The sequence below is a fragment of the Bombus fervidus genome, chromosome 18 (genome assembly GCF_041682495.2).
Source record: "Bombus fervidus isolate BK054 chromosome 18, iyBomFerv1, whole genome shotgun sequence".
Lineage (NCBI taxonomy): Eukaryota > Metazoa > Arthropoda > Insecta > Hymenoptera > Apidae > Bombus > Bombus fervidus.
In genome coordinates, this window is record NC_091534.1 from 894,918 (window position 1) to 906,969 (window position 12,052).

At 35.1% G+C, this 12,052-nt stretch overlaps 1 protein-coding gene and 1 long non-coding RNA gene across 2 annotated transcripts in view; one reads left to right on the forward strand and one right to left on the reverse strand.

The window, feature by feature from the left end:
* LOC139996508 (uncharacterized) overlaps positions 1-12,052 on the forward strand; it is a 289,415-nt gene that overhangs the window by 269,041 nt on the left and 8,322 nt on the right. The gene's annotated exons all lie outside the window — the stretch shown is intronic.
* LOC139996501 (venom acid phosphatase Acph-1-like) lies at positions 2,672-11,782 on the reverse strand. Its single transcript, XM_072020872.1, has 6 exons — positions 11,011-11,782; positions 9,545-9,646; positions 8,795-9,054; positions 7,635-7,797; positions 5,866-6,192; positions 2,672-3,758 (listed from the first exon to the last, which is right to left on the reverse strand). Exons 1-6 carry the CDS (start codon positions 11,104-11,106, stop codon positions 3,555-3,557), a joined length of 1,152 nt encoding a protein of 383 aa, XP_071876973.1. The 5' UTR covers positions 11,107-11,782; the 3' UTR covers positions 2,672-3,554.

Below are 12,052 nucleotides of genomic sequence, written 5' to 3' on the forward strand. Positions count from 1 at the left end.
ACGGGGTCCTGGTATGGGCAAAAAATTTGATGGCGAGTCGTCCTTAGGAGGTTGCACAGGGTAACCGCCATCAGAAACATCAGGGGCACCGAACGGTGTCCCACGCATCGGCAACAGTTCTGGCCGCGTTTCCACCGTGAGAGCCTCGAGCTGCGGGCGTTGGTGCTCAAGAGGAGATATATCCACATGAGAGCGCTGGACCCGCAAGAGGACTCCTCCCAAGTTGGGAGGTATTAAGGAGCAGACACGGTCTGCCGCTGTCCTTCAGGATGCTCCACAGGGAGAGCTCACTTATGTGAGTCTATGGGGGCTGGCAAACCCACGTTCCCGCAGCCAGGGAGGACCGTCGGGACAAGCGTTCCGCTTATGTGAGTCCTCTATGTACACCGCAGTGAAGGTCGCCGGGAATGTAATGCGCTTGACCGCGGTTATGTTCTCTCTACGTGGCCTTGCGTATTAGTGCACCTACGATCCTGATGCCAAGGGATAAGTCCCGGGTACGAAAGTATTTTCAGGCCTCCGCTTACGTGAGTCCCATCTGGGTCTGTCGAGCAAAGCTAGCAGGTCGCTGAGCCGGCAGTGACGTGGCCGTACATCCACACAATAGTTCGACCAATGACTTAGAATGGTATCACGGATGTCGAGTGTGAGCCCGGAGGGAGTAGCGACCAATCTGCTCGACCAGTTCGGGTTTAGACTCGTTTTAAATGATAACAAATTAGTACAGTAAATGACAGGCTTTCTTAACAACACAGTTATGTTTTTATTATAAAAAGATCACAAGAACTATCGCGGATCCGTCTCGTACTGTCAAGGAGGAAAGCTCGGTGTGGGTGTGCCCTTTTGAACTAAGAACGCGGATTCGTCGTTCACACTTTTCGGTAGAAAAGTGAGGGTAACGACCCGCGATGCCCATTGGTTAATAAATGAAACTATGAAAACAAAGAAATGGATGTGGCTCATGGGCATCCTTGTTCATGGGAAAAGCCTACTATTTCGCTAGGCACCCGCTTTCTCCGTAATTGGTAAGAACGTGCAAAAACATAAGGACATCCGTAAACCGAAAACACCCATATGAATAGTGTCGAAACTAAACAGATTCGGCTTATGGTATTTCCTTAGGTTTGTTGCGGGTCAGTGTAACAATGTGCAGGTCCTGGCGGCCAAACCGTGAGGAACCTCGCAAGGAACATCGCATTTGGCGTAACACGTGGCAACCAGAACTCGATCCGTGACATGGCAGTGGTTGATGCCAAGATCCTGGTAAGACTGCCGATTAAGGGATGTTGACGTCCCTGAATGATTCGTTGGCGAGTAAGCAGCGTACCAACTGCTCCGGAATCGTCCTTAGAAAGCGCCCCGTTCAAACTGAGACGAGTGACAGCCCCTGCAGGCCTAACTAATACAGGTAGCAAGGTACTGGGTACCTTGCGCGCTGGTTGGGCGTAACCCCAACCCGTATGGTCCTAGGGGACTTGGGTTCCGAGGAATGAACCCGTTATCAAATGACGCACTAGTTGTCTTTCAGGATGACCCAGGTACTTACGGGACTACGGCGTGTTTGGCGAGTTCCTGAGGAAAATCGGGCGCGAGACGACGGACATCTGTCACCAATGCGGGGAGAGCGGGGACACAGCGCAGCACACGCTGGAGTTTTGCCCGGTGTGGGAGCAGTCCCGCTACACCTTGCGTTTCATCATTGGCAAGAGGTTGACCCCATCGGCGATCATAGAAGCGATCCTGAGCGAACCGCAGAAATACGAGGCTGTCCGCTTCTTCTGCGAGCGAGTCGTGCTCGCAAAGGAACGGGCGAAGAAAGGGAAAGAAAGAAAAACTCTCACGCTTGTAGGATAACGCGATGGAGTGGGATTGCGGTCAGACGACCCAGGGCCGCTCCACCACCATCCTCAACGAGACGCGACCAGCAGGGAGATGGCGCCAGGGGCTATGGCCCCCACTGGTGCCAATACATTAGGATCTGTTCGATTAAGGGGTCGCGGGGAATGCACCGATAGCAATTCGCAAAGAATGAGACCACGGAGCATTCCTATCATACGCGCTGGCAAGCCATCGTGGAGTTTTAGTCGGTAAGAATCCGGATACTGCTTTGCTGCTATCCGCAGCGGCGGAGTGTTCATGAGGATTTCTCCACGTGAAAAAAAAAAAGTTTGACGATCGGTCTAACAAATAAACAAATTACACTATGGTGCAAAAATATCAAAATCAGTATATAGTGTGTCTTTCGTTATCTTAAATTCATTTAAATGTTCAGTGTTATCTAGTGGAAGGGGACAAGTTGTAATACTGCGGGAGTGTCACACACTCAAGAAAACCATCCGCTTAGTAACCAGATAGACCGAACACCCTGCATGCCGCATCTGTTGAAACAATAGACTAACGAGACCCCCTCCAAAGGGACTAAGTCCTCGGTGGAGGGACCTTCCCAAACCAACGAAAAGACAGTCTGTAGTAGTATTTCGAACCTATCTGTTGTAACCGTCACTCTGTTGGATTCCTCCAATAAATTTAATCTTTGCGTATCAAGTTTTATTTCCTTCACCCTATTCGTGAAAGAATCGTTCGTTCGTGCCGCGACGCGAGGACATCACCGGCGATTTGTTAATTTCGCGATCTTTTGTGTCTCCGACGTGACAGGAGCAAAGACATCTGCTAAGATAGCAACATTTATTAATAGATCGGAAACAATTTGCACGTCGACCACGTGCGGCGTCTTGTGTACCTCGTTTCACGATATGGTTTAATCTAGTACGATAAAGCTCATAAAAGCTCATAAAATTATAGATGAAAATAAATAGTTTATATTAACAGAACATTTTGTTATATGGCACACACAATAAAGTATCAACTGTACTTGTGTGACGCAATACGATATAACTTTCCGCACAATATCATTGAAAGAAATTTAATTACTTATTATTGCTAAATAAATAAATATAAAATAATTAGAAAGAGGAGAGGGGGAAAGAGAGAGGATATAAATAAATAAATTATAAATATAATTACTTGTAAACTAACTGGATTTTATATATATATGTAAAACGTAGTAAATCAATTGCTTTTAATAACAGTAATAAGATAACAAAAATATACATGAGTATCAACTTCTTTCCTCCTTTTTTCTTTGTCAACGCTTCGGCTAGCCAGGATTACCCAGCCACCAATATTTGTGCAGAACGGAGATTAGACCAATAATTATTTTTACTATAAGTAATTTCTTTACCATAGGATTTTCTAAATACGTGATAAATAATTGGTAAATTATCTTTATCTTGAATCAAACTTATTGAATCAATGTAGATTGTAAATAGTAAACGGTAAGTAGTAAAAGATGTCACACGATATATATCCGGGCAAGCCCTCAAACATTTACGTTAAAACAGCCTGATGGGTTCCGTTACACTTACGAAGATATTGTATTAGATATTGACTTGTAACAAAGTAATTTGGTTCCAAGTAGCAGGTGTAGAATAAGCGCTTATTTGGCTTTCATAAATGTCTTTTCAAATTGGAATTTCGAAATTCAAAACATATTTTTATATGTTAGGTAGATTTAATTGTCCTGCGTAATACAGACGTAACGTTTCCTTTGATATCTTATTCCATAAGCAATCTGATTCTTCCTTTGAAGGGATAACATGTTGCATAAGTTTTACGTACTGTTCATATGGACATATTTCACCACAGTTAGGAATCATATAAGTGATCAATTCTTCCGTAACGCCACTCCAGTGTAATATCTGTCAACAAAATTTATAAGATTAGATTATACATGAACCGTACACGACAAACTTTATTTAAGAACAAGCACTGGAACTCGAACAGAGCGGCGACGTTGTATAGAGGGTGACAAGGAAGTAGGTGGCCAAATTTTGGTACGGTATTCCACTGTTTCTAAGGATAAGAAAAGGTTGTATAAACAATAGTTCAAAAACTCTTCCTTTCCGAGATATACACACTAGAGTGATTGTCAGAGGTAGAATTTCAAATATTGTCATCATTTCTTTCGCTAGAAGTAAATGTGTTAGGGCAAGCTTTTTTACGTTGATATTGAAGGCAGCGTGTTTCATGGTAAATCAGTGGGTATCTAAGCGTGACATAGTGAAGAGACAAGTACTATCAGAATGATTTATCCTGCTATTGAGTGGGCAAATATTCAGTTTGCATATGGACGAGCTAACGGAAACGCCAGAGAATTTCAGCATCTCCATCAGCAGATTTTCTCTTAGAGACGATGTTCGGTTTTGTAACCGAATACTTTTGCTTTAGTGTATCGTAGGCTTAGGGAAACTGCATCTTTTTCGCCTGCTACAATTAACCGAAGGCATGTTCGAACAACTAAAGTTGAAGATCAGATACTTAAACGCGTCGAAGAGAATCCAAAACTCGGTAGAAAACAGATAGCATTAGTTTTCATGCAAAGTGTTTTTCGTGACACAATATGGCAAATTTTGTGAGAGAATATCGCATATCCTTATCAGATTTAGCAATAATTACAATGTGAACGGTCTTTAAATATGTTGTTAAGGTGAACATTCTGAAAATTCTTTCCTTATACATGTTACATTCGCTTGGCTTGGTATGATTTTCATAATCGAATAGTCTCTGTTTACAATATCATAATTGAGGTATTTCCAATTTCGAATAACGGTAATGTAATATAAAGCTTAATATGAATTGTATCTGTCTTATTGTTTAATACCGTAACTTATTTCACAGTAGCTTCACAGCGCGACGGCTATTTTACCGATAATTATTCAATTATCTAACCCATTGATTCTTCTCTCTTGCGTGAGTTGAAAAGAATTATTGAAAATGGGACGAGTTCGTTTATATAAACATGAGGAGGCCCTGAAGCGTCTGTCTATGACAGAATAAGCTGTAACCGTAACATAAATTGAACTAAAGCTTTTTGCGAATATCTTGGGAACTGAAACCGAACGACTGTAAGACGTATAGAGAGAAACTGTTCAGTATGTTGAGCTTGACAAAATATTTTAAGGTCACTGAGGTCGGTAAAGTCATTCACTTTGTAAATACTTACCTATACATGCGAGGACAAGAACTTTTGCCACCGGATTATATATATGTAAACTCCCTAGAGTTCACGTGGGATAGGGACTCTTTTTGTTTTACGGGTAGCACGACGTTCTTTGTTTCACGGACAGAGCGACCCTCTTATGTTTTTCGGACAACAATTTTTGAGAAGCACGCATTTTCCCAAACGAACGGACAGAGAGTAACATTAGAGGCAGACAAGATTACAGAATAGTTATTTAAAATTTTGAAGATTGACGGAGAAAGATCGGTAGCTCAGGACGTTGAAAATCGATTCTCGATTTTTAGGTAAACATTGTACAAAACTTGTTATTTCTCGTGTAATTTATTATTATTTATTGTTATAGACGGATATCAATTGTTGTTTATCTTTGTATTTTATCTAATTACGTTCATAATAAAAAAAACTCGATTTTCAGACTTCAGAATCGATCCCTGAATTATCCCAAGATTAACGATATTACATATATATACTACAATATATTATATTATTGTACCCCGTGTTTTGAAGACACTCTTCGCAGACACGATGAAGACGCTACTGTCAATTTTCATAACCAATATATGGATCTATATATGGATGAATGCAAATCCACACGTCATTATCAAAAGTGTTTATAGCCCGGAAAAGAAGAGTTTTCAGAGTTATATTTACGTGATATTCTCTTATCCTTAGGAACAGTAGGATACGGTACCAGAGTTTGACCATCTATTTCTTTGTCACCATGTACAGTTAATTTGAACACATTTCAAGCAAACTTTTATTTTATATAGTTTAACAAAACGTACCTTAACAAATTTTTTACCAATGCTGTCTCGTAGTGTTTCAACGATAATTGCAGATCCAAAACTGGGGATTTCAGGTTTAGTCAAATCGTGTGCTCTGGCAAAAGATGCAATGTTTATTTCATGCCCACTGTATACATAAATCTTCGGAGACCTTGCATCTTTCTTCGTATCCATGTTTTTAATGAATTCCTTTATAAGAAAACCTCCATTTAGTCGCTTCAGTAACGTATTATAAGATTGGATATCATACTCCAATTTTACGAATGGCACTATTTTCTTTTGTATATCTTCGGTTGCCCATTTGGGGAGGGTAATGTTCATACTTCTCTGTAATTCAAAAATTTTCAGTAACTGGAACCTGTTTGTTATCATTCATACGACAATAAAATTATAATTATAAAAATGCAATGAATTCTATTGTATATTTATACTGCGTGATAATTATTTTATACAAAATTGAATGAAATGTGCTATACGAAGATAATTAACAGATTGTAAAATCGTAAAATATATTATGCAGTAAAATTGTATGTGTTGTTAGGGTAAAATGTAATTTTCTACTAGAACAAAATAAATTTTTCAGATTCTTTTCTGCGAATAGCTAAGTTCAATACTTAATCTGCGAGTTTTGTTACAATATGTAGGATCATTTACGATATCGAATATTATAGTTTTCTTTTCTTACTGGATTACGGAATCACTGCGCGAATCCTCCCTCGAACTTTTGCATTTCTGCCTCTAAAAAAGTTCGTCGAACATTACAGACAAAGAAAGACTGAAACGCAATTCTTTTTTCCCTTCAGTTTTGTCATATTTTGATTCGTAGAAGCAGCTCTTAAAACTTCTACCATCTGTTGCCGGACGTCTGTATTTTTCACTCCAAATTGAGTAATCGGGGTACTTCAAAATTTGCTTTAAAAGTATTCAAACTTTCTATTCGTAACGTACTCAATTTTCTAATGTTTTTCATATTATCTAATTATTAATAAGCTAAAATTAACATGCCGAATGACATCGTTACATTCCGATTTACTTCAGAATCAAAGTGTTTTGTGAACTATCAAAGCTTTTGTTCTAAAAATATCCGTATTTTGTTTAGGATAGAAGATATGGTAAATTAATTCCCCACTATATATATGTGGAAATATAAATTTATTGAACTTTTATTTATCGAACTAATCAAAACCGTTGATTTATTATTAACGTGGAAATACTAGGAAATTAAATTGTATTCTGTAACAACATCTAAAATTCACCAGATCATCAAGATAACACCAATATTACTGCAGAATAAAAATTACTGTGGAAAAACTTTTTTATGTGAGAATTATGCATTGCTGTAGTTTTCCATTATAAAGGAAAAAATAGTATTTATAATTAGAAAATGGAACCTTCGAATTTCCAGATATTATAATTTATTACGATTAATATTAATGTATGATTAATATATTATTGCTAATGTATTAATATACTATAATAATTTTATAGTTCATATATAAAAACATAACCTGTAGAATGAACATTACACGGTTTTAGTTGCCTATTTTATTTATGCTTTTTATGTGTATTTTCGTATCGATGAAATTATGAACGCGTATAATTTTTGCGTCATGGTATAAAAATATTGTGATCGTACTTTTCAAGCGATAAAATAATTAGGAAAAATGCTCATATAAACATTTATGTGACCAATATATAATTGCAAAATTGTGAAACTGAAAATAAAATAAACTAATAAATCAAAATTTTAAACCGAAGTTAAGGCATACCTGTGTCGTGAAGAGGATGTGTAGTAAGTAAAGTGAGTAAATCGGATCTGATGTCATGTTTAAACCAGTGTGCATTCCAATATACTTAAAAAGTTCTTTGTTCTGCGATATTTTCGCCCGAATCGGAGGTGAATTTTTCGTTTTACGATATTCATCGCGGAACCTGAAACAAATATTTTTTATACTATAATTATAATCAAATGAAAAATTCAAGAAAACATCTTGAATACATAATAATAGCTGCATCTGAAATCTGAAAGCCACATTACAATTTGTCATTTGTCCCCCATACAAAATATCTAAATAAAACAAAATATATATATATATTCATATGATATTCATTCTAAGACTGAAACAAGATGTCTAAAATATTTAAGAGTTGGTATATAAGACATAGATTACGTATGGATATATAAGAAGGGAACTTAGTCATTAAGAAATTAAATAACAAGTAAATACATACTGTCCATTTATTCAGTATTTAATTTCTATCGTTTGTTTAATAACATTAGATATAAATTCTACAACTTTTCGAATAACTTCAAGTATTTTATAATTACCTAGTTTTATAAAATCAAAATTAAGTGCCAGTTTTGGGCAATAAAAGAAAGTATTATAAATAAAACCAATTGGTTACTGGCATTTCTATTATCGTTTTTATGGAAAACGATTTCTTTCATAGTACTTACATTTTAAAGAATATAATATAACGTTAATAATGATAATTTTAGAAAGAAAATCATACATGAAATCTATCCCCTGCTAACAAAATTTCTTTATGGCTATTGTAGACAAAGATTTGATATACAGCAAGGATGTAATTATACATGAGACTTAAATTTTAGTAAAACACACATCTGCCACATTGCTGAATGTAACATCGTCTCAACACCTGCTGTCACGCCAAGATAAAAAAACACCGCACTCTATTTAGAAAGATAGAAATGACCTTGCAATTTCCTCCATCCCTTCACCAACCAAAGAGTCATAATATGCATCCCTTTATGTCAGTTATATGTATAACATTTTGTCATATTGTTTTTCTGTTCGTTGTAATATTATTTCTCCATAGGTATTATAATAAATCAATGTATAATCCTATATTGTGATAGGCACAAGAACAAGAATAACCATGTGTTTAAATCGATTTATGTACTTACGCTGGACAACTTATCGGGAACAGTAGATTGTCTATAATCATCGGCAAGTAATTCGCTGCTATTGGAGATAACAGTATTCGGCCTTCCTCGCTCAGTGTAGGAGGATACAGACCGGCCAAAACTAATTGCAGAGACATTTTTGTTCGCTCAACGTCCGAACTGTAGGCGTAAACGCTACCATATTTATGATGACCACCCAGAAATGTACTATACCGTCTTCTCAACATTGTGCCAAGACGAAATTCTCTCATTTTCCCAACCTAGATGAAAACAAACAGAATGAAAATATATTATATACTTCTAATCCTTGCAATTTATTTAAAGAAATGCGAAGTAATGTGAGTTAATAAAAAATATAACGATTAAAGGACTTTCTATTCTTGAACGGTGACTCTAAGTTGTATAAATATTTCCAAGTAGTAAATTACTACCAATCTAGTTATGAGAAGTACGATCAATAAAAATACCGTCTGTTTTCATTACGTTTAATAATATTTGGTAATCTTTTGAATCTTATCAGAAATCTCTTCGATATCTAAACTTTGCTTTAGATTAGATATGCAAGACAATAAAGTAATACAGTGGAATATTAATTTTGCGTTTTCTTCAAAGTATTTATGTTTATTTCGATAACAAGATAAAAATGTGCAGGAGAAAGAATTGTTCGGCAGGATTGTACGTGAAAAATCCATTACTATACTTTTATTTTAAAGTCATTTTATATATCATTAAGACATAACATGTACTTACCTCAGTTAATTGACCGTAACCAAGTGTTTCGTAAATAGGATCATAGGCTAATGTAGGATATAATTCTTCTTTATTTGGTGTTCGATCGCCATGTCTAAATACCTAAAGATTGTCAAAAAGGATTATTGAGCACTAAATGTATTAGCACGAAGTATTTTTATATATTAATTTTCACTTTTATCAAAAACATGTAACTGTTTGCTGTATTATGTCTGATAACAAAGAGAGAGGGGGGAGAGGACACGGAAACTCATTGGATGTAAGTGAAAGGTTTGAACTGTATGAATTAAAACATTTATATTTCCTAAAGATAATCCTTGTTTATACGTATCAAGCATATTTCATCCGACATAGCAAATGTTGATTCACAATATTAATTGATAATTGTACAAGGTGCAAGAGGAATCATCTCGATTCGTTAATTTGTTTCGGAAAAATCGGCAAACATGCATAAAAAGAGCTACAAAAGGTATATCCATCGAATCGAGATACCTTCCTACTTTCCCGAAGTCGATATAAAAAATACATTTACACTTATATTATATCGTATAGCGCAATCATTTAAACAATTTAAGATTAACATAATGTAGGTGTTTCAATGGAAACATGAGCGCGATAAATGCAAACGAGTTTCTTTGAAAGCTCATCAAAAAGTATATCAAACAGTTCAAGATTTCCTTACATTACTATGTAAATCGCGTATATGTACAATATGTCCGTTTTAAATGTGTACTTTTTATAAGTATCAGAAATGCGAAAAAATTAAAAAATGTTTCAGATAAAAGTTGAAAGACAAAAGTTGTTTCACTTCATAGGGAAAACGTAATAGAATATTTTGAGCTTTTTTGTATTCTTATTTCCAAAGTAACTTTTTAAGATGAAACTACGTATTTTTGTATACACCATTCGATGCACTTTTTTTTAATTCTCTACAAAAAAACTATTAAGGTTGTCGGGCAAAGAAATGGGTAGTTTGAGAGCTATTTTATTTTAACTTTGAGCTTATAAAACTTGTTGTATAAAAAACAAGGAAGGACAACGCAGTTGCTTCTATCTTAAAAACGTTTAGATGTTTTCAACCAATCATTTTTCGACTTTAAGTACCTAAATACATTTTTGTAGAGAGTTAAAAATTCATCGAATGGAGTATAAAAAATGTATAGCTCCACTTGAAAAAATTATTAAGCTTCCCGCACGAAATAAAATAACATTCGTCCGAAATATTTTTTCGCATTTTTTATACTTACAAAAATAAGCATGTGTAGATATTTAGAACAGATACACTACATGTATAATGTAAATACATGGTTGATAAGTTACATTGAAATTGGAATTCTTAGAAAAATTTCTAAGTAAAATTTGACAGTGTTAAAACAAATACATACGCAATTTCCGTGATTAGATATTATTATGTTAAACTTATTTTACAATTCAATCTTATCCAAAAAATGTATTTAAATACTCACAATTTGAAGTGACTCCAACTCATAATTTGTTCTTGTTGACTGCACGATCGGAGTTAGGAACAAAAATATTCCTATGTATACTTTTATACGAATCATTTTTTATATGATGTAAAACCAATTCTTAAAATGATTTGTAAGGAAAATTATTAGTCCGTTTTTATATAACAGTTGAAGTGCAGTGATAGACTCGCTCGAGCGAAAGACACTAGTAACTTATCACAGAGGCAATAAAATTTATAACTTATAACTGTAGACAATCGACGGTCCAAATAAATATAAGAGGAGGGATAAGTCATCGCAATCTGACAACTTAATATCTACATGCTTAACGATCTGGAGATTAAAAATGCTTCCGTATCTCAAGTGAAGTAACGTATGATTACACTTCGAGGGAAAAATTGGATAGTTGCAGAGGTAAATGTACATGAAATAATAGTAATTGTTCACATGCGCGCATAACTTTCAGGAGCCTGTTAAATTGTTAGAATTTTCTTAACATCACTGAGAATCAGTAGAATATAGAATCTCGTTATAAGTAGAACTATACACATCCCATTTTAAAAATTCTGTTTGATTTTTATTTTTCCAAATTTGAATGTACTATAATCCATACAATCATATTATAATTTTCATTGTTAAAAGAAATATTCATCTCGAAAGAATTAAAACTGTCGTTCATTTAACAATACAGTAGATTAATAACGGTCCGTACGGATGCTACTTGCACAATAAAGATATCGATATCGATACGAAATTAGCAACGTACGTATTATAAAAAGAAGATAATAATGAAGAAATGTTTATGTATAGTAATATAATAATATGTATAGTAATAGAAAATTTCTTCGTAGTAACGGACATAATACAAACAGAGAAAGACATTCGGTACATACATTAGGTGCATACAAATGAAAGAAAATACGAGTGAACTCCACGTAGAAAAATAATTTAAAAAATAAAAGAAGCATCACGTAGCAAAATAGTTTATACCGAATAAAAATGTTATGGATAATAGGAAATCACCGTACTAATGGTGCAAATG

Bases quoted from the DNA above. Each gene is read 5' to 3' on its own strand.
- LOC139996501 (XM_072020872.1), bottom strand. From the start codon at position 11,106: ATGATTCGTATAAAAGTATACATAGGAATATTTTTGTTCCTAACTCCG. The intron at 9,647-11,010 runs GTGAGTATTTAA...GACAATCTTTAG, and splicing joins AGTTGGAGTCACTTCAAATT to GTATTTAGACATGGCGATCG. The intron at 6,193-7,634 runs GTATGCCTTAAC...TTTGAATTACAG, and splicing joins ACATCCTCTTCACGACACAG to AGAAGTATGAACATTACCCT.